At 50.8% G+C, this 22,387-nt stretch overlaps 1 protein-coding gene across 1 annotated transcript; it reads left to right on the forward strand.

Annotated features, from left to right (window-relative positions):
* Nucleotides 1-115: 115 nt before the first annotated feature.
* On the forward strand, nucleotides 116-22,239 carry LOC116944604 (anosmin-1-like). Its single transcript, XM_032958314.2, has 10 exons — nucleotides 116-675; nucleotides 5,546-5,593; nucleotides 7,186-7,248; nucleotides 9,221-9,440; nucleotides 10,574-10,764; nucleotides 12,954-13,083; nucleotides 16,544-16,743; nucleotides 17,000-17,144; nucleotides 17,845-18,048; nucleotides 18,609-22,239. Exons 1-10 carry the CDS (start codon nucleotides 445-447, stop codon nucleotides 18,680-18,682), a joined length of 1,506 nt encoding a protein of 501 aa, XP_032814205.2. The 5' UTR covers nucleotides 116-444; the 3' UTR covers nucleotides 18,683-22,239.
* The last annotated feature ends 148 nt before the right edge of the window (nucleotides 22,240-22,387 follow it).

The following is a 22,387-nucleotide window of genomic DNA, read 5'->3' on the forward strand; positions in this document are numbered from 1 at the left end:
ACACCACGCCCCCCCACCCTTCGCTATGGCCAATCAGCACGGGAATCCTACCCGCGGAGCTTACTTTTGGCCAATCGGAACGCGTCGTCTCGGCCCAACCCCCCTTCCCCTCCCCTCAATCTCTCTGAGATTGGAGCGCGCACGTGGAGTCGAGACTGCAGCATCAACAGCTGCTTGCAAGAACAGCAGCAGCATCGCGAGCGTTGTCATCGACAGCAGCTTCGGCAGCTGCATCTGCGTCATTAGCAACAATAGGAACGGCATCATCATCATCACCAGCAAAATCGGCAACATTGCTACCACCAGCAACATAAGTCAGAAATATCACCAGCAGCAGCAACAGCAACATCATCGTCAGCATCCTCTGCAACATCACCATCATCAACCACCACGATCGGCAACATCATTCTCATCATCAGCAGCAGCCCCATCAATCCGCCAAGCATGCGGGCAGCGCTGCTTGCAGTGCTGGCGACACTGGCTTGGGCAGCGGAGTCGGGGGCAGCACAGGGACCCCCGAGGGGTCGCGGGCGGCTGATGGGGGACACCGGGGATCCGGAGGGCCTGGGGGACCCCGGGGACCCAGACCCCGGGGTCCGCGAGGCGCGCTGCTCGGCGCGGTGCCTCTCGCTCCACACGGCGCGACTCGTGGCGGCCTTCGCAGGAGACCTGCAGGTGAGGGGGGGTTGCGGGGGTCGAGGGGGTCGTGGGTGGGGTGAGGCGGGTGAGGGTTTTGGCAGGGGGGTGATTGATTGGGTGAGAGGGGTGATTGGGTGAGGGTGGTGCTATGGGTGAGGGTGGTGCTATGGGTGAGAGGGGTGCTATGGGTGAGAGGGGTGATTGGGTGAGGGTGGTGCTATGGGTGAGGGTGGTGCTATGGGTGAGAGGGGTGCTATGGGTGAGAGGGGTGATTGGGTGAGGGTGGTGCTATGGGTGAGGGTGGTGCTATGGGTGAGGGGGTGCTATGGGTGAGAGGGGTGATTGGGTGAGGGTGGTGCTATGGGTGAGGGTGGTGCTATGGGTGAGGGTGGTGCTATGGGTGAGGGTGGTGCTATGGGTGAGAGGGGTGCTATGGGTGAGAGGGGTGCTATGGGTGAGGGGGGTGCTATGGGTGAGGGTGGTGCTATGGGTGAGGGGGGTGCTATGGGTGAGGGGGGTGATTGGGTGAGGGGGGTGCTATGGGTGAGGGTGGTGCTATGGGTGAGAGGGGTGCTATGGGTGAGGGTGGTGCTATGAGTGAGAGGGGTGCTATGGGTGAGGGGGGTGCTATGAGTGAGAGGGGTGCTATGGATGAGGGTGGTGCTATGGGTGAGGGTGGTGCTATGGGTGAGAGGGGTGCTATGGGTGAGGGTGGTGCTATGAGTGAGAGGGGTGCTATGGGTGAGAGGGGTGCTATGGGTGAGGGTGGTGCTATGGGTGAGAGGGGTGCTATGGGTGAGGGGGGTGCTATGGGTGAGGGTGGTGCTATGGGTGAGGGTGGTGCTATGAGTGAGAGGGGTGCTATGGGTGAGAGGGGTGCTATGGGTGAGGGGGGTGCTATGGGTGAGGGTGGTGCTATGGGTGAGAGGGGTGCTATGGGTGAGGGTGGTGCTATGAGTGAGAGGGGTGCTATGGGTGAGAGGGGTGCTATGGGTGAGGGTGGTGCTATGGGTGAGGGTGGTGCTATGGGTGAGGGGGGTGCTATGGGTGAGGGTGGTGCTATGGGTGAGGGTGGTGCTATGGGTGAGAGGGGTGATTGGGTGAGGGTGGTGCTATGGGTGAGAGGGGTGATTGGGTGAGGGTGGTGCTATGGGTGAGGGGGAGAGTTTGCCGTGCGTGTGGGGGGTGAGGGGGGTGGAGATGTGACGACGACGACGACGAGGTGGTGGATTGGAGAATGGGGAGGTAAGGACGAAGGGGTGAGGTGAAAGGGAGGAGGTGAGACTGGGAAGGTGCATGGGGTGAGGAAGTTCAGGGTGAGGAGGTGATGGGGGTGAGTGGGGTGAGAGGGTAGATGTAAGAATGAGGGAGGCGGTGAGGAAATGGAAGCGAGGGGCTTCGAGGGCGAGTGAGTAGTCGGGCTGAGACGCAGAGGGCATAGGGTGAGGAGGAGGTGATGATGAGGAAGTCCACGTGATGATGAAGGACTGGGGATAAGGATGGAGGGGGTGAGAGGGTGCAGGAGTGAATATATATTAGAGGATGACGGTGTCGGGGTGAGATGATGGAGGTGAGGAACTCAACTATTATTATTCACCCATAAACGTTTTTTTTATTTTACCAGGTAAGGCCCACTGAGCTAATAATTGCTTGGTCTTCATCAGTATTAAAATACGAGAAGAGGTTTTCCCCTTTTTTTTCTGGCAACAAAACAGATATTAACCACAATATATGTATTGTGGTTAAGTATTGTGGTCAATGCAGACATGATTCTTTGTAAAGGGTTTCAGTTTGGTGTTTTAACGTCTTAACACACCTGTTTTGTTGCCAGAAAAAAAGGGGGAAAACTTCTTCTCACAATAGCTCGGCCTGTTTCAGAAGCGACCTGGCCCACAAATTAAAGCGCAACACCAAGTCGCGTGGAAATGTTGTAGCAGCCAAATAGCCCAGACGCAGCCGCCACCGGGAGAGAGAGACACACGCAAACTCCAAATATACAGCAGCAGGCGTCAGAGTCGGGATCGATCCCACGACCTGTACACCAGGCGAGGTAGTTAACATCTCCTAGCCACCGTGATGATGATGAGAGAGAGACACACGCAAACTCTAAATCTACAGCAGGCGTCAGGGTCGGGATTGATCCCACGACCTCCTGTACACCAGGCGAGGTAGTTAACATCTCCTAGCCACCTTGATGATGATGAGAGAGAGAGAGAGACGCAAACTCTAAATCTACAGCAGGCGTCAGGGTCGGGATTGATCCCACGACCTCCTGTACACCAGGCGAGGTAGTTAACATCCCCGAGCCACCTTGATGATGATGAGAGAGAGACACACGCAAACTCTAAATCTACAGCAGGCGTCAGGTTCGGGATTGATCCCACGACCTCCTGTACACCAGGCGAGGTAGTTAACATCTCCTAGCCACCTTGATAATGATGAGAGAGAGAGACGCAAACTCTAAATCTACAGCAGCAGGCGTCAGGGTCGGGATCGATCCCACGACCTCCTGTACACCAGGCGAGGTAGTTAACATCCCCGAGCCACCTTGATGATGATGAGAGAGAGACACACGCAAACTCTAAATCTACAGCAGCAGGCGTCAGGGTCGGGATCGATCCCACGACCTCCTGTACACCAGGCGAGGTAGTTAACATCTCCTAGCCACGCCACGGTGGCCAGGGAAGAGGTGGTGAGAGGTTAACAGTGAGGCGGTGAGGATGAGAAGTGGTTGGGTGAGGGGGTTAGGATGAGGGATCGGGGGGCGAGGGTGGAGGTGAGGGGGGTGGTGGTGGGTGAGGGAGTTGAGGGCGGGGAGCGGTGGGGCAGCGCTTAGCGTGCTACGCCACGAACCCGGCCACCTGAGTTCGATTCCCGGACACGGCCACCAACACCAGTGACGATTATCTGAATCGGCCCTGGCACTCCTCTAGGTCGACTCAGCCATAAATGAGTCACCCGGTGCGGTGTGTAAACATCGCCACTCGGGAGACAAAGGCGGCTCGGCGTGGTGCTGGCCACCCACCCCCTCGCTAACAACACTTGCCCCAACAGTCTGTTAAGGTGATACGGGGGATCTTTGTTGTGATAAGAACGTGGGGTGAGGGGGTAGGAAGGTGGTGGGGGGAGAGGTGATGAGGGTGAGATGATCAGCGTGATAAACACTCGTGTCGTTATTACTATCCCCCTCCCCTCCGTTCTCCAGATAATTATAAGTACCATTGCGAGGGAAGTTACCAGTGGTATCGCTTTGGATGAACTGGCCCCCGTCACAGTAATGGGGAATTTCCACCACTGGGCAAGAGAGCGGCACCTAATTGGGCTTTTATCCAAGGGCATTGTCTCCTGGGTGACGGCAGAGATGGGAAGGCGGTGACGATGATCATGGTGGTGGTCACAATGATCGTGATATGCTGATGACTTGAATAGGTTGCTGCCGCTGCCGCTGATGGTGATGATACTTGTGTTCGTTGTTGATGTTGTATGCATGCTGAACTTCTTTCGCACCGTACATAGCCAACCGCGTTGATGATGATGATGATGATTGAGGTGTTGCTATTGGGGCTGATGATTTTGATGTACTGATGATGACGACGATTTTGGTGAACCTGCTGATTCTGATGATAATGCCGAAGAAGATGATGCTGATGATAGCGATAATTCGATTTTGCTGCTGTTAATGATGATCCTGGTGACGCTGATGCTACTGCTTCTGAATCTTATTCTGCTCCTGTTAATACTGATGCTGGGCTTTATGTATGTGTATAATATGTTGAACTTATACTGGTAGGAACGAAGTTGTAAACTGAGTGTACCAGCCTGCAATAGATTAATGTGTCCGTCCCCTTTCAATACTTTAACGAAGTGAAAAATTCCAATGTTCCTACCAGCCCACCCTGCAGGGACCTGTTTTCGCATCAATACGTAGCCAAGCGTGCTTATTCAGTGGACCTGGCGATGGAGAGAATGTGAAGATCCTAATGCTGCTGCTGATGATGATGCTGATGGAAGTGGTTTAGTAGTCTCAGGGGGTTGGACCACAGACACGATGGTCAGGGGTTAGAGGTCAAGGGTCAGAGCTTTCCTTCAGCCCCGTCGTCTGGGAAGCGATGAATGTGACGATGATGGATGATGCGCGTGATGCTTCCACTGCTGACGATCATCATGCTGTTGACGATTGCTATTCCTGCTGCTGCTGATGATGATTCTGCTGCTGTTGTTGTTGCTCTTGCTGAAGATGATCAGCAATGGTGGATGATGATGATGATGACACTTGTAGTCAATAATGATCGACGATATTGGTAGTATGTTATTATGAGTGATGATGGTTTTATTGATTATGATGATATTGGTGATCCTGATGGTGATGTTGAGTGTGGATGATGATGGTGGTGGTGGCGATGGTGATCCTGATGGTGATGTTGAGTGTGGATGATGATGGTGGTGGTGGCGATGGTGGTCCTGATGGTGATGTTGAGTGTGGATCATGATGGTGGTGGCGATGGTGATCCTGATGGTGATGTTGAGTGTGGATGATCATGATGGTGGTGGCGATGGTGATCCTGATGGTGATGTTGAGTGTGGATGATGATGGTGGTGGTGGCGATCCTGATGATGATGTTGAGTGTGGATCATGATGGTGGTGGTGGTGGTGGTGATCCTGATGGTGATGTTGAGTGTGGATCATGATGGTGGTGGTGGCGATGGTGATCCTGATGGTGATTTTGAGTGTGGATCCTGATGGTGGTGGTGGCGATGGTGACCCTGATGGTGATGTTGAGTGTGAATGATGATGGTGGTGATCCTGATGGTGATGTTGAGTGTGGATCATGATGGTGGTGGTGGTGATCCTGTTGATGATGTTGAGTGTGGATCATGATGGTGGTGACTTTCCTGGTCTGTGTAGGACCCACGGGTCATGTCTTGGTGTCAAGCAAACAGACGATGTCAGCAGGTAACATCGCCATCGCCACAATATTGTTACAGCATCACCGTCGCCACAACCTCATCATCACATCATCACCACAACATCATCACAAACTCGTCCCATCATCACCAAGACCTATTCATCATAACATCATCACTATCACCAAGACCTCATCATCACATCACTATCACCACCACAACATCATCCCATCATCACCACCACATCATCCCATCATCACCACAACATCATCACAAACTCGTCCCATCATCACCAAGACCTCTTCATCATAACATCACCACTATCACCACAACCTCATCATAACCTCATCATCACCATCACAACATCATGCCATCACCACAACCGCATCCCATCATCACCATCACATACGTAGACTATTGGGGCAAGAACTGTAAGTGACTGAAACGTCGCATGAGGGGGTGGTGAGATCAGCACCACGTCCTGCCCACCTTTGTCTCCCACAGTGCTGGTGTTTAAACACCGCACCAGGTACTCATTTGAGGCATGGTAGACCTAGGGAAGGTCCAGGACCGGTTCAGATAATCGTCACTTGTTGTTGGCCGTGAGCGGGAATCGAACTCGGGTCGCCGGGTTCGTAGCGCAGCGTAGCGCTAACCGCTGCGCCACCGCTCCCAATAGCCCTCACGAGCACGCACACGCTCTCACACTCGAGCTGGGGCGGTCGCGCGTCATTAGTCACAGCTCCAATTAGTCACGGCCCCATTGGTCACGGGCTGCATTAGGTCACGGGCTGCATTAAGTCACGGGCTGTGACGCTCAGTGTTTGTGAGGTGGGTGGTGTGAGGGGGGAGAGGCGTGTGTGAGAAAGTGTGCGTGTGTGTGCGTGTGTGTGTGGGGAGCGGTGGACAGCGGTTAACGCGCTGAGCTACAAACCCGGCGACCCGCGTTCGATTCTTGTTTATGGCCGACATCGGTGACGATTATCCGAAGCCGGTCCTGGGCTTCCCTGAGGTCGACTCAGCCTCAAATGAGTACCTGGTGTGGTGAACATCACACCACGGTCGAGCGTGGTGTTGGCCACCCACCCCCTCGTGTTGCCCTGCCTGCCTTAATCAGTGCTACTCACTAACAGCACTTGCCCCAACAGTCTGTTGAGGTTCTACGGGAGATCTTTAACTTTGTGTCAGCATACCTCGATATACCTGACTGTGTGGAAGTCGGATGGTTTGCTCTGAATATTTTTAACGATTCTCGGCCCCCCCCCCCCAGGTCGACTCGGCCTCAAATGAGTACCTGGTGTGGTGTGTAAACATTAGCGCTGTGGGCAGACAAAGGCGGCTGGGCTTCGTGCTGACCACCCACCCCTAGCAGCGCTTGCCCCCACAGCCGGTGTAGGTTACACGGACATCTGTACAGTATATTATTTTATTACAGTTTTCCCAGCAGAAAAGCTAAGTCCCATGACTCCTTTTCAGGAGGGTCCTACCAAGTTTCTCACGGTAGGGGGGTGGGAAGGGGGGGGGCGATGACGGCTCTGTATATTTTAATTGAGTAATTTGCGGTGTAATATTTAGAAGAAAAAAAATCTTGAAAATGCATGTGTGTGTTTTAACAGCAGCGTTGCCTGTGTGTCTTGGCAGTGCATGCAACCCTGCCAGCCATCATGGGACACAAACTCCACCTCCTGTCACAAGATATGCGAGGTAATCATCATCGTCATAATCAGCCATGATCTATCAACTGCTGGACGAAGGCCTCCACACACCGTCGCCGCCCCTCACGGCCATGAGATGTCACGATCCATCCACCTCACAGGATTGGAAGGATGGCACCTGCTGGGGGTCCCCCTTTGTATGCATGTCGAACTTCTTTCGCGCCGTACATAGCCTACCATGCCAATCGGCGGTGCAGGGGAAGGACGACAAACTAAACATAAAAAGCAAGTCCTAAGAAATGTGTTTTCAATCTAGATGATGATTTAAAAGTGCATAGCTCTAGTGGCTTCCTAATATCAGAAGGAAGGGCGTTCGAGATGGCCGCAGAAGCGGATCTGAGAGGGCGCGATGCAGTGACCGTCTTTGTTCGATGGCTACAGGTAAAAGCGGTTCTCGTGAGATGGCTTACGCTCCTTGACGAGCTCGTCAAGGTATTGTGGTTCATAAGAAGGGGGATCGCACTGATTGTGTAACAACTACTGGGGCATCTCTTGAGTGTGCCAGGAGAGGTCCCTGGCAAGGATTACTTCGGCATCTCCTTGCCAGGCACGCTGAGGAGAAGCTTGCAGAGTGCCAATGCGGTTTCAGACTCGGACAGTCCTACGGTGGCGAGATGTTAACTGCCTTGTCTGGTATACAGGAGGTCTTGGGTTCGATCCCGACCTGCTGTATATTTGGTGTCTCTCTCCCCATGGTTGCGTTGATTTTTCTCCGGGTCCTCCGGTTGTTCCATCCACATTTAGAATCGACGTCACGCGTTTAGAGTATTTGGCTGCGTTACATTTCCACATAATCTAAGTTTTCTTGTTGTTGTTGTTTGACTTGCATCCCACTGGGATTTTTTGCACACAGCGTTGGTGTACAGTGCTTTTTTCAGGAATATTTTGCTGTTTTTTTCATGGATTTTCTGTTTGCAGTCACATAGTCACTTTAAGATTGTTTTCTTGTTCGTGTTTTTGTTTTTTTGTTTGTTGCGGTTGCACCCGATTCAAGAGCCGAATGGCTCACAGGGCTATACCAAAATAAAGAAACTGAAACATGATAAGCCACTTCGTTGAGCTATCATTTGTGGCAAAGTCACTTCTGAAAAAGAGCTATGTAGCTCAGTGGACCTTACCTGGTCAAATAAAAATCGTTTCGTTTTACAGCAGAGGTGTAGGGAATTTCAGTAGGACCTACATCTCTGCTTTTGTGACCTGGTCAAGGCCTATAATACCATCAATAGGCCAGAGCTTTGGATTATTTTTCATACTTTCAGCATCCCTGACCTGTTCACAATCATTAAGGACTATCATGATGGTGGGCAGGTCTGTGTAAAGCTGCATGGCTGGAAATCGGAGCCATTCCCTATTCACCTTGGGGTGTGGTATATGTCTTCTGGCCCCTACACTATTTACCATTTTATGACCACGTAGTTTTAGAAGCTTTCCATGACTGTACCAGAGGAATTTCTATCTGGCACAGATGAAATGGGAGGCCGATCGATGCCCTGGGTAAGGTTATGGGATGATCAACATTGTTATGCTGATGATCTGGTAATTGAGTTGGAGACTCTCCTACTGAACCTGGAGCGTGCCAATACGGCGTGGTGCCTTACCACAAGCCTCACTTAAACAAGCACATGCCTGGGTATTTGTTGCGTGTCTGAGTGCCGCTATGAGAGCCATGTGCTTGCCTGTGTGTTTCTCCCAGGCTCGCTACGAGTGTTGTCCGTGTGTGTCCGTGTCTCCCAGGCTCGCTACGAGTGTGTGTCCGTGCTTCTCCTAGGTCGACTCAGTCTGAAATGAGTACCTAGTGTGGTGTGTAAGCATCATCACGAGGGAGTCAAAGGCGGTCGAGCGTGGTGTTGGCCACCTATCCCTTCGTGTGCCGTGCCGGCCTTCATAGGTGCTCGCTAACAGCACTTGCCCCAACAGTCTGTTCAGTATATTTGGGGGATCTTTGTCTGTGTGTCTCCCAGAGCCGCTACGAGTGCTCTGCGAGCTGCGAGTTCGCTCACTCGCTCCTCTCCTCCTCCTCCTCGGCGCGGCCCGGCTCGTGTGCCCCTCCCGCTCGCGCTCGCGGTTTCGCCGCCGCCTGCGTCGCCGGTTGCCGTAGCGATGCCGACTGCCCGGCTCCGAGGAAGTGCTGCCCCAACGGCTGCGGCCGGACCTGCCAGGCGCCCAGGGGCCTCTACGCAGGTGTGAGGGGCCTGCTTGCTCCCTCCCCGCACACCCCCGTGTCTCCCCGTGCACCCCCATGTCTCCGTATGCACCCCCGCATCTTCCTGTGCACCCCCGTGTCTCCCCGTACACCCCCGTATCTCCCTGTGCACCCCTGTGTGCAACTCTTCGTGTCTCCCCATTGCTATCTTGAATCTCTCTCCGTTTCCTCGTTTCCCCTGTCACCTCCTATTAGCACCGCACCTCCCGATCAGCACGGTTGGCTACGCACAGTGTGCAAGATGTTCAACATGCGTGCATATACACACGTGACGCTGCTCGATGAGTGTGTTGAGCGGTGTGGCGGAGGCAGTGTGCCTGCTCGTGCATGTGGAATGAAGAAGGGGCCATCGCCCGAGAGACATCACCCGTTATATATTTTTCATTTTAAAGCCACGGTGTGTTTGTTTGTTTGGTGTAAATTGCTGCCGCTGCCAACGCAGCAGCAGGGGTGCCACGGTAGCGAGATGTTGACTCCCTCGCCTTGTATGCAGGAGGTCGTGGGTTCGATCTGGAGCCTGACGACGCCTGCTGCTGCTGCTGCTGTAGATTTTGGAGTTTGCGTCTCTCTCATCATCATCACGGTGGCTAGGAGATGTTGACTACCTCGCCTGGTATGCAGGAGTTCGCTCCCAACCCTGATGCCTGCTGTGTATTTGGAGTTTGCATGTTCACTCTCTCCCCGTGGCCATGTGGAATTTCCTCCAGGTCCTCCAGTTTTTCCCTCCACATTTGGAAAGGTGAGGTTGAGTAATTAGCTGCTTTCACTTTCCACGTGATGTATGTTGAACTTCTTTCACAGCACACGTCACCAACCGTGCTAATCGGAGTGTGGTCCCCCTCTTGAGTCACGGCAGTCGGCCACTGGGATATTCCACCCTCACAACCGAAGTCAGTGCGTGACGCTCCGCCTGTCCCCAAACGCATCCCCCGGTTACTCCCCGTGTCTTGCTATGCATCTCCATCTCCCCGCGCATCTCCATAACTTCCCCGTGCCTCCTGCGTGACTCCCCCGCGTCGCTCCCGTGTCTCCCCTTTAACTCCCCGTGTATCTTCCCATATAACTCTCCGAGTCTCCCCTCCGCCGGGTTCCCCCCCCCCCCCCCCCACAGGCGTCCCCCTGCGTCCCCGCCCCTCGCTGTCTCTGCGGGAGTCCCCGGACGGAGACGCCAAGGGCGTCTCTCTCCTCGTCTCGTGGTCCTCACCCGCTCGCGTCTCCGTGGCGACAGCGCTGCACGTGCTGCAGGCACAACAGCAGGGTCACGGGACAGGTCCCCCATCGCCGTGGAGGACAGTTGCCATGGTGACAGATGGGGGGAGGAGACGGGGGCAGGGCATGATGACGATGTTGATGATAATGATGACTGTGTGTGCCTGTGTGTGGGAAGCGGTAGTGTAGCGGTTAGCGCGGTGCGATATGAACCCATTCTCTCATGTGCCGTGCCGGCCTTCAGAGGTGCTCGCAAACAGCACTTGCCCCAAAATATGTTTAGGATATACGGGTGATGTTTGTATGTGTGAGTACCTGTGTGTTCCCGTGTGTGTGTGTTTACCAATGTGTGTGTGTCAAACCATGGCACATCAAACTACACTAGCGCCGTGGTGACAGCACCACAATCATTTTAATGTGTGTGGATCTGTGTGTATACATTGTGTGTGTATCTGTGTGTGTACATTGTGTGTGTGTGTGTACATTGTGTGTGTGTATCTGTGTGTATGTATGTGTGTGTACATTGTGTGTCTGTGTATCTGTGTGTGTACATTGTGTGTGTGTACATTGTGTGTGTGTACATTGTGTGTGTGTGTGTATCTGTGTGTATGTCTGTGTGTGTACATTGTGTGTGTGTGTATCTGTGTGTATGTCTGTGTGTGTACATTGTGTGTGTGTGTATATTGTGTGTGTACATTGTGTGTGTGTATCTGTGTGTGTACATTGTGTGTGTGTATCTGTGTGTGTACATTGTGTGTGTGTGTGTACATTGTGTGTGTATCTGTGCGTATGTCTGTGTGTGTACATTGTGTGTGTGTACATTCTGTGTGTCTGTGTATCTGTGTGTGCACATTGTGTGTGGGGGTATCTGTGTGTGTACATTGTGTGTATCTGTGTGTGTACATTGTGTGTGGATATCTGTGTGTGTACATTGTGTGTGGGGGTATCTGTGTGTGTACATTGTGTGTATCTGTGTGTGTACATTGTGTGTGGATATCTGTGTGTGTACATTGTGTGTGTGTACCTGTGTGTGTACATTGTGTGTGTGTGTATCTGTGTGTGTACATTGTGTGTGTGTGTATCTGTGTGTGTACATTGTGTGTGTGTGTACATTGTGTGTGTGTATCTGTGTGTGTACATTGTGTGTGGGTGCATCTGTGTGTGTACATTGTGTGTGTGGGTGTATCTGTGTGTGTACATTGTGGGTATCTGTGTGTGTACATTGTGTGTGTGGGTGTATCTGTGTGTGTACATTGTGTGTGTGGGTGTATCGGTGTGTGTACATTGTGTGTGTGTGTGTATCTGTGTGTACATTGTGTGTGTGTATCTGTGTGTGTACATTGCGTGTGGGGAGCGATAGTGTAGCGGTTAGCGCGCTGCGCTATGAACCTGGCGACCCGGGTTCGATTCCCGCTCACAGCCAACACCAGTGACGATTATCTGAACCGGTCCCGGGCCTCCCCTAGGTCGACTCAGCCTCAAATGAGTACCTGGTGCGGTGTGTAAACATTACCACTAGGGAGACAAAGGCGGTCGGGCGTGGTGCTGGCCACCCACCCCCTCGTGTACCGATTCGGCCTTCATAGGTGCTTGCTAACAGCACTTGCCCCTACAATCTGTTAAGGCTATATGGGGGATCTTTGTTGTACATTGTGTGTGTGTGTGTGTACACTGTGTGTGTACATTGTGTGGGTATCTGTGTGTGTACATTGTGTGTGTGTATCTGTGTGTGTGTGTGTATCTGTGTGTATCTGTGTGTGTACATTGTGTGTGTGTGTATATCTGTGTGTGTACATTGTGTGTGTGTGGGTATCTGTGTGTGTACATTGTGTGTGTGTATCTGTGTGTGTACATTGTGTGTATCTGTGTGTGTACATTGTGTGTGTGTGGGTATCTGTGTGTGTACATTGTGTGTGTATCTGTGTGTGTACATTGTGTGTGTATCTGTGTGTGTACATTGTGTGTGTACATTGTGTGGGTATCTGTGTGTGTACATTGTGTGTGTGTATCTGTGTGTGTGTGTGTATCTGTGTGTATCTGTGTGTGTACATTGTGTGTGTGTGTATATCTGTGTGTGTACATTGTGTGTGTGTGGGTATCTGTGTGTGTACATTGTGTGTGTGTATCTGTGTGTGTACATTGTGTGTATCTGTGTGTGTACATTGTGTGTGTGTGGGTATCTGTGTGTGTACATTGTGTGTGTGTATCTGTGTGTGTAGATTGTGTGTATGTGTGTGTGTACATTGTGTGTGTGTGTGTACACCGTGTGTGTGCGCCCGTAGACCCCGGGGGAGAATGTGCTTGTGCTGGGCCTGCGCCCCGCTCGCTGGTTCCGATTCCGCGTGGCGGCTGTGAACGCGCACGGCACGCGCGGGTTCACCCCGCCCAGCGCCGCCTACAGGTCCTCGCTTGGTACGTGTGTGTGCGATTCTCTGAAATGGTCCTGGGCCTCCCCTAGGTCGACTCAGCCTCAAATTAGTACCTGGTGCGTAAACGTCGCCACTGGGGAGACAAAGGCGGCCGTGCGTGATGCTGGACACTCGCCCCCTCGTGTGCCGTGCCGGCTTGCATAGTCTATCCCTCGTCCTTGCGTGTCCGTGCGTCCGCTTGCAGTGTGTGTTCGTGTGTCTGTCCATACATGTGTCCATATGTTTAATGTGTCCACCCATGTGTCGGTCCGCCAACGTGTTTTATATATCTGGTGTGTGTCCATCCCTGACCGGTGTGCATGTGTGTGTGTTGGTCTGTGACAGCTGCTTCACCTGGAGCGTGCCATTGAGAGGGTGGGGCTTTACCATTGGCCACGCTAAAACAAAGCCCCGCTTGCCTAGATACTTTGTGCCGTCAAAGTCAAATCTCTGCGAGCATTGTGGTGGTTGTGGAGAGAGTGGAGGAGGAGTGACTACGGCTGGTGCCGCAGTGCTTATGGCCAGTTCCAACTCGGCAGCGGACTTTTTACCCCGTCCGATGAGCACGGTTGGCTACGTACGGCGCGAAAGAAGTTCAACACACATACGGTGGAGCAACCATTTATTTTCAGTGACTGCGTAACGCTGTGCCTAGGGGATGGCTTCCTCTCATGTTACAAAATGCTGACCATTTGCTAATTGGTCAGCTAATTGGTGCTGTGGCGGCGAGATGTTAACTTCCTTGCCTGGTACGCAGGAGGTTGTGGGTTTTATCCCGACCCAGACGCCTGCTGTATATTTGGAGTTTGTGTGTCTCTCCAGGTCCTCCGATTTTTCCTCTGCATTTAGAATCAACATGCGTTAAATGTATTTTGGCTGCTATAAATTTCCAAATGATAAGCCACTTTTGTTGAGCTATCATTGGCGGCCAGGTCTTTTCTGAAAAAGAGCCATATACAGCTCAGTGGGCCTTAAGCTGGTAAAATAAAGTAAGTTTAGTTTTGTTTAGTTAATTAATTGCTGCTCACTGTGACAAGGAGTTAGGAGTCTCTCCACTTCAGAACCTGGTGCCTGCCACAAGAGAGTGAGTGAGGGTCTGATAGACTTAGCATTACATATACAGTGAGAGTGCCATTGATATATAGAGTGAGTGAATGAGATTCAGCAGCTCTCCGCCCATACCTCTTCCCCTGTCCACATCTCCCATTGAAACCGCCCTCCCCAGTGAATTGAGGCTTCTTATGAAGAGTTGTGGAGGAAGAAAAGAGAGGGGGACAAGCGGATAGAAGAAAAAACCCTCCGTCTCCTCCCTTCCTCTCTCTCTCTCCTCTCTCGCTGTCTCTCTCTCCCTATGTAACAACGCGGAGAATTTTCAAAGGCGCTTGAGAGAGAGAGGGAGATTTGTCGAGGCTCTCCCCCCACCGCCGCTGGTTTCACGCCCAGAGTTCTTTACGTGAGCAAATGTCCTTTTCTTTGCTTGCTCAAGCGTAACGGCGGCGTCCCGGAGGCACCCAGAGCCGCATTCACGTGCCAGGAAACCCGCATTCATTAGGGATTAATCTCCCGCTGTATGCCGCACAAGTGCCCTCTATTTATTCGGCGCCCGAGCGGACCTGGAGGGGGGGGGGGGTGGTCCCTGCGTTTGTTTATTCGCTGTCACCTCCTTCTAATCGTCGTTGAGAGTGTCGTCGTCATCAATATCACCGTCATCTTCATCGTCGTCGTCGTCATCACTGGGATCACCACCACCAATATCATCATCATCTTCGTTGTGTGTGTACGCGTGTGTGTGCAGGTCTGTGTGTATGTGCTCATGTGTGGTCGTGTCTGTATTTGTGTGTGTGTGTATCTGCCTTTGTGTGGGGAGCAATAGCGTAGCGGTCAGCGAGCTGCGCTACCAATCCGGCGGCCCGAGTTCGATTCCTACTCACGGCCGACACCAGTGACGAATATCTGAACTCGTTCCGGGCCTCCCCTAGGTCGACTCAGGCTTAAATGAGTAGCTGGTGTGATGTGTCAACATCGCTACTGGGGAGACAAAGACGGTCTGGCGTGGGCACCGATCCCCTCGTCTGCTTTTTCGGTGTTCATAGGTGCTCGCTAATAGCACTTGCCCTAACAGTCTGTTCAGGCTATGGGGGGGATCTTTGTCTCTGTGGCTGTCTCTATATGTGTACATGAATATATACTCGTGTGTGTCTATGTACTCGTGTATATCTGCGTGTGCATGTGCACACACGCGCGCGCGCGTGTGCGCGCATATTTTCCACAACCCCCTTCACCCTCCACTGAAGCCACTAAAAGCGCAATTGGTCAAGGTTGAGAATTTTGACCTCTTGAGGATCTAAAGGGTTAGAGGTCAAAAGGTCATTATTTTTGCGTCTTAGATAAACAACAAACAAATAAAAAGATCCCCAGTATAGCCGAAACAGACTGTTGGGGCAAGTGCTGTTAGCGAGCACCTATGAAGGCCGGCACGGTACACGAGAGGGGCCAGTGGACAACAGCATGCCCGGCCGCCTCACCAATGCTCACGTTGTTTACACAGCGCACCAGGTGCTCATTTAAGACCGAGTCGGCCTCGTGGAGGCCCAGGAGTGGTTTAAATATTTGCCGATGATAATGGTCACGAGCAGGAATCGAACTCTGGTCGCCGGATTCGTTGCGCAGTCCGCTTACCACTGGATTACCACTCCCACGCGTGGTCATGCAGCCACACAGTCGCGCGTGCAGACACGCATACACGCACAGTCTGACCTCGTCACATAACAACAGTGCAAGTCTCACAACACAATAGCACAAAAGATGTATTTTTAAATCCCCTTTGCAGTTTTATGTACATATGACAGCATCACTTGTGATGTAAACAAAAATAGAAATATGAGTATGCATGGGTGCGGAAGTACATATTTCATTAGCGGATAGTAACGTTATACCTACACGGGGTGGTGAGGCACGCGCAGTGGCTGGTGGTTTCATTGCTTTGGCCGATAAGTCTTCTCCATTTAGCGCTGGTCTCTTTCACCTCCACGTTTTCGGCAAACCTTTGATATAAGTGTGGCCGGTTTTCTCTCGGGTAAGTCCCTCGCAACAACAACTCAACTTTTTACACGAAAGTTTTTGTTCAATTCGGATCACCATGTTGGGAGTTTGCTTGACCCCATCTTTCAGACACACAGGAGGACAGAGCAAATGCATTGAACATTTTCAGCCACGTACTAGAGCAGTGTTCTTCATTGGTGGCCTTTAGTGTGGCACCCGACAATAGACAAATAGTGAAAAACACCACCCCATCATCATCGTGCTGTCCAATCCCCAATGGTTTCAAATGTGTGGCGGCTCTCACACTGATGTTTTATCGGCGAAAGTGGCCCTCCCTCTGAAAATGAGTGAAGAACACTGCCCTAAAGTGTTAAATATGTCCTTAAATCCACTTGTGGGTGTGTGTGTTTCCATCGCCACAGCTCCCTCGCCTCCCCCTCCGCCTTCCCCCTACGTTGAGTGGTTCGGACGTTCTGCCGATGGAGGCCTCTCATTGGCCGCCCACCTGGCCTGGAACCCGGCAGCTGACACGGATCTACCAATCGCGCGCTACAAGTTGTTCTACGGGCGGCCCCGCACCACGGCAACGGGCGAGAGGCATCAACGACTCGCCATCAACGGGGTGAGATCCTCGACGTCCTCTTAGGGGGGACATGTAAGGGTTATCGCATTTCTGGGACGCCCAACCGGAGCACGTGGTGAGCTGTAGAATAGTTTGTTGTAAAACAATTCTCAGAACCAGTTTAGCAATTAGATACATTTCTTTTGAAACTGCATCAAGCATCTTCAAGACAATTGTATTGTGACTGCTGGTGCTGCTCGCTACTGTTACTGCTTGTATTAATACTACTGCTGCCCCTGCTGCTGCTGCTGACTAGTCGGCACGGCACGTGACGCTGCAGCCTCTGAAGCCGGACTCGGACTACGTGGTTCAAATGCAGGCCCTGAGCGAGTGGGGTCAGAGGTCGCTCAAGAGTTCGAAGGTCGTGCTCACCTTCCGCACCCCGCCCCTCGACTCCTCCGGTGAGTCTGGGTTGGAAATTCCACATTCCCATGGCAACGAGATCAGCATGTGTCTGTAACAGAGACACGTCGACTTCTCACAACAAAGTGTTTGTGCTGATCCTCGTTTTATCGACCGGTGAGCAATGATGATGGGCTGAATTAACCCTTAACCCAGGATTTGAACTCAAGGTGTACCGACACTGGGAGTCACGCAAATATTTTTTTAACTTTCCAAGAAAGGTTTAAAATGTTTGTGCATTATGCTTCTGCGGCCGTCTGGAATGCTCTTAATTCCGATATTAGGAAGCCATTGGAGCTATGCACTTTTAAATCTAAGTTGAAAACTAATTTCTTTAGAAATGCATTTTGTGTTTTGTTGTCCTTCCCCCACACCTCAGATTAGCACGGTTAGCTACGTACAGTGAGAAATAAGTTCAACCTACATACATTAGCTCTGTCCAGCCGTTCGTATATAAAAATCCAGTGCTAAATGGAGATCAAACTTTTCAGCCAAGGCGATAACATGACACACCGTGCGCACTCCTCGCCTTCCCCCGTGACGTGTGATGTCGTCTTGCATGTCACAGCTAATGTTATGAATGCTAATTGATGACTTTTGAGTAGAAGCGCTTGTGGGAAAGTGAGTATAGAATCCATTCATATGGATGATTTTTGTCCGCTTCTGATTGCATTTCCGCCCCCTCCACCCCTATTTCAGCATTCGCGACCAAATTACTCCACAAAGATGGGAAAAATCCCTCTACTTCAGAAAGTAGTTCCTTTTCCATTGCCAACGGTAACTGGACGAGAGGATCTGATTGGCTGCCGGGAGGAACTGTGGAGGAGTCCGAGAAGCAGGAAGAGGGGGGTGTTGAGAATTCCCTCTCGGAGTCCCACATCGCGCCACACGGACACGACAAGAGTGAGGGATCGTCATTCTCAAGCTATTTCTCTCTCACACACTGTATTTTTTTCCTCCAGTGCTCTCCCGATTGTGCTATCGCCATCATGTTACACAACGGTCGATTGTCCGGGGTAATGGGGATGAAAAACATAGAATGTGTCGTCTCTATTGCTTCTTGGTGGAATTACCTGTCGACGTGTTTGCGGTCACGTCGGCAAAATCACTGACCCCCAACGAGTGAGGAGCAGCTGATAATTACGTAGAGATCCGCACCTCTGATTAGCGCAGTTGGTTACGTACGGTACGAAAGAAGTTCAACATACATGTATAATTAAACCAGCACATGGCGTGTAAATATTTTTTGTTTGTTTTTTTGCACGGTTAATTGAAAACTCAGATAATCTGCAGACAATCTAGAGGGAGGACGATGGCTAAAATATTCCCAGGCTTTGCATCATTGTCTGCCTTCATCGCCATCAACTTCACTCTGCCATCGTTTTTTGCACTACTTGCTGCCACGATGTCACTTCCTCTCCTGATAATGTCACTTCCTGTCTTATTGTGATGTGCCCACGCAGGCCACGCCCACCGCAAAGATGGCCGTTCAGCGATGGGCCACCACGTGGAGAGGAGGCAGCACAGAAACTCGTAGAAGAGGGGAGGCCATTTTACATACATAGCCCTACTCATTGTTTTGTGAACATAATTGTCACCAGCCATGATATAGCCATCACAGAGAGACCAATAAACTCAAATAGAAACGCATAGACCAGCAGTGGCCAATTGTCGTCTCCCGAGCCGCATGCAGCTCTTTAATCCACCACACACGGCTCTATCAAAGGGGCATAACGTAGAACGTACTTTTACAGTTGCAAAGAATATTGAATGTCTCCCGTGCTGTGCCGAAAACTGTCAATATACACACATTAATATATACACTTGGCTCTTTGCAGAACTCATGAGTACTTTTTAGATATTGGTCTGTTGCAGGGTGGTCACCCCTGGCATATACTGATGTGTAAACCCATAGACTCGCATAAAGATTCATAGACTCGGAGACTTGACAGAATCGCATTGACTCGCACAGAGACCCACAGATTACAGAGACTTACATAGAGACCCACAATACTCACATTGAGACCCATGGGTTTCACATAGGGACCCATAGAATCACATGTACTTATCGACTCACACAGAGACATGTAGACTCACCTAGAGACCCATAAAGTGACATTCTGCGTTGTGATTAAATTGAGTTATCAAGAGTAGGGAGTTAATGATATCAGCCTGGCCACCACTAGACTTATAACGATTTAACCCTTGGCAATATGATGTCCCGTACTGGTTGCAATTCGATTCAGGAATCAATTCTTATCGTTTTATGTCGCGTTTGTACATTTTGTTCTGCTAGGTCTGCATAATTCTTACAGTATCACATCATTTGCGTATTATTTGCATAAATCGTCAATCGATTTTTTTCGCCCACATATCGGAGAGCGAATGCATAATATTTCGTCGATTAATCTGTGGCTCTTATAATGTACGACTCCTCCGTCAAACCACTGCTGGACGAGGGCCTCCTCACGCTGTGCGGGCCGTGGGGGTTATTTGACCATACTTCACCATGCCGGTCATTGTGGGTTGGTGAAAGGGGAGTCCCAAGACCGGTTAAGATTATCACTTGCAGCTGGTGTTAGCCGTTGCCGGGAATCAAACTCAGGTGTACAGGGTGGCACGGGGGTTATATTTATTTTAATAAGTCACATCGAATTATTGAATTCATTTTAACAAATGTTCAAACTGACTTCGAATTAACATTAATCCACGCTTGAATGATCTTTTCGAAGTCATTTAGGTAGTTTGTTTTGTATAGATGACAGGTGTAATCTGTAAACATTAATAAAAAAATGTTTGCCCCTAAAATAGACGTTTTATTTTACCAACTAAGGCCCACTGAGCTCTTATAGAGCTTGTTTACAGGAGCGACCTGGCCATCACAAATGACAGCTCAACGAAGCGATTTATCACAATTCATTCAGGGTTCTTCGTCGGGGTTTGAGGACAACGGTTTTGTAGTGACCCCACGGGAAGAAGAATACAAATCAATATGTATGATGATAATAGATAAAATACTAACTAAAAGAATAAACAATTAGAATGTTGTAATGCCAGTGTTATATTAAATGCAATAACCCTATGTCCCCTAACGTTTGGGCCACCCTGTACACGTACAAGGCTGCCCTCTTGAGGGGGAATTACCACTAACATTGCAATATACATTGTATGAATTACCGTACTGTACCAGAAAAAACGCCTTCCTATATCTGCCCCTCCAAATCAACATTTGAAGTACAGTATATATAGTTTACGCATCCCATCAGCCTCCTGAGAGTGCATAATTGGGCAGCATTGGTTTCGATGCAACTAAAACTCTGGACCGGTTTCGATGTTCAGGGTCTCATCAGCAATCGGGCTTTCTTCAACCAATACCGGTCAACTGCCTGATGATTAAAGTCAAGGAACCCCCTCCCATCTCTGTTGACCTACAACCTCATGAACCGCGGTTATCCGAGTTCGATTCCCAACACGGCTCAATTTACATGTGAACCGGGCCTAATCCGCCATCCTTCGCCAATGCCTACACTGACCAGCGTGGTGAGGTATGGTCAAAGTAACCCCCCCCCCCAGCATTAGAGAGCCCCCCCTCTCCCATTCAACAGTGGATTGATATTGGTGCCTGCTGCTGTGAGTGGTGGTGTGTGGCCTTGACCTCTAACGGCTGAGTTAGGGCGACACGCAGTGTCGTGCCAATTCACCTTTGTACAGACCGCGACTCTCAGTCATTCACTGGGTGGGTGCGTGGTGGTTCGTGTACAAGGTGGTCCAGTTGTCTTGTGACCACCACCCCCCTCCTCCCCCCACACATTTATTTCTCTAAAACTAGTTTTTTTTTAAAGGATTTAATTAACACAAATTAGGGGTCAGTTAATTGGGGGTCACACAAGGCACGATGCTAAATTTCGATTTAAAGCTTTGGTGACTGCAGGGATTCATATTCTTGGTTCTTTCGGTAAAGTCACGTAGAAGGGAAATAATAAAATAATAAAAATAAAACAATATTGTTTTAATAAAATAATAAAACAATATTGTTTTCTTTTTTATCATTTTATTTTAAAAGATTGTTTTATTTTTATTATTTTACTTAATTTTTTATTTTATTTTTATTATTTTATTTAAAAAATATATTTTTTATCATTTCCCTTCTACGTGACTTTACCGACAGAAACAAGAATAAGACGCGGATGCCTCTCTCCACCGAGAGATGTAAGTCACGACGTGTCACGCGATTGGCACTGCGTCTAACTTCTTTCCCACCGTACGTCGACAAACCCGTGCTGCGTCGCGAGGTGGACAGAACGACAAATAAAACAACAAAAAGAACAGCTCTCTAGACAAACGAGTTTTCTATCCGGCCGGCCGGCCCACACCCCCTCGTGCGCCCTTCAGAGAGGCGCTGCAGCACTCGCTGACGGCACTTGCCCCCCGATAGTCAAGGCTACACTCGACACCTTTGGTTTTGCCACAAGCTTCGCCTTGGGGGTGGGGGGCGGGGCGGCGTCCATAAATGACGTCACGCACCTAGGGGGGAGGGGTTGGGGGGGGAGTCCAAAATCGCGTGACGTCATTTATGGACGGCCCCCTTGGTCGTGATCTCGGCCGCGTCTTCCCCCCCCCAACCCGCTTCTTCCTCGGCTGCCACGTTGCGAGGCCCGGGGGGGGGGGGGGGGGGGGCCCTGGTGGCCTTTAGTGCGGCCCCACTAACGTGACCCCCCCCCCAACCCCACCATCATCGTTGTGCTGTCACAAACCCAACAATGATGTCGGCGGACCTCACAGCTGATGGCGAAAAGTGGCCCCCCACCACACCTCTTTAAAAAAGAGCGAAAAACACGGCCTTGGACCATCGCCCAAGCCCCACATTGGCTTTGCTCAGAGCAGCTTCAGTGATGTGCTTAAACCCCCACGTGTGCACGTTCTCCATGCCACGTGTTTCTTCTCTGGGACGCGTGTTCCTCATATTGGCAGTGTAAATACAAGGAAGCGTTGCATTGCCAGGCGTAATTAGAAGGTGCCGTGTTAGTGCGGTTTTGTATTGATTGATCCCTGTTACCGTTACTTTGATTGTGAATAAACAAGTCAGACTTTTAATGATGTATTTCGTTGGCCTCTCCTGCCTAGATCGCCACGGTGGCTAGATGTTAACTACCTCGCCTGGTCTGCAGGAGGTTGTGGGATCGATCCACACCTTGACGCTTGCTGTATATTTGGAGTTTGCGTGTCTTTTCTCCCCATAGTC

Source organism: Petromyzon marinus, chromosome 21 (assembly GCF_048934315.1).
Source record: "Petromyzon marinus isolate PM22_M1 ecotype Great Lakes invasive population chromosome 21, UKy_Petmar_22M1.pri1.0, whole genome shotgun sequence".
NCBI classification, from domain to species: Eukaryota; Metazoa; Chordata; class Hyperoartia; order Petromyzontiformes; family Petromyzontidae; genus Petromyzon; species Petromyzon marinus.

Coding starts and splice junctions, on each gene's coding strand:
- LOC116944604 (XM_032958314.2), top strand. CDS start 445: ATGCGGGCAGCGCTGCTTGCAGTGCTGGCGACACTGGCTTGGGCAGCG. Junction 5,594..7,185: donor CAAACAGACGATGTCAGCAG/GTAACATCGCCA, acceptor GTGTCTTGGCAG/TGCATGCAACCCTGCCAGCC. Junction 18,049..18,608: donor GCCACACGGACACGACAAGA/GTGAGGGATCGT, acceptor GTGCCCACGCAG/GCCACGCCCACCGCAAAGAT.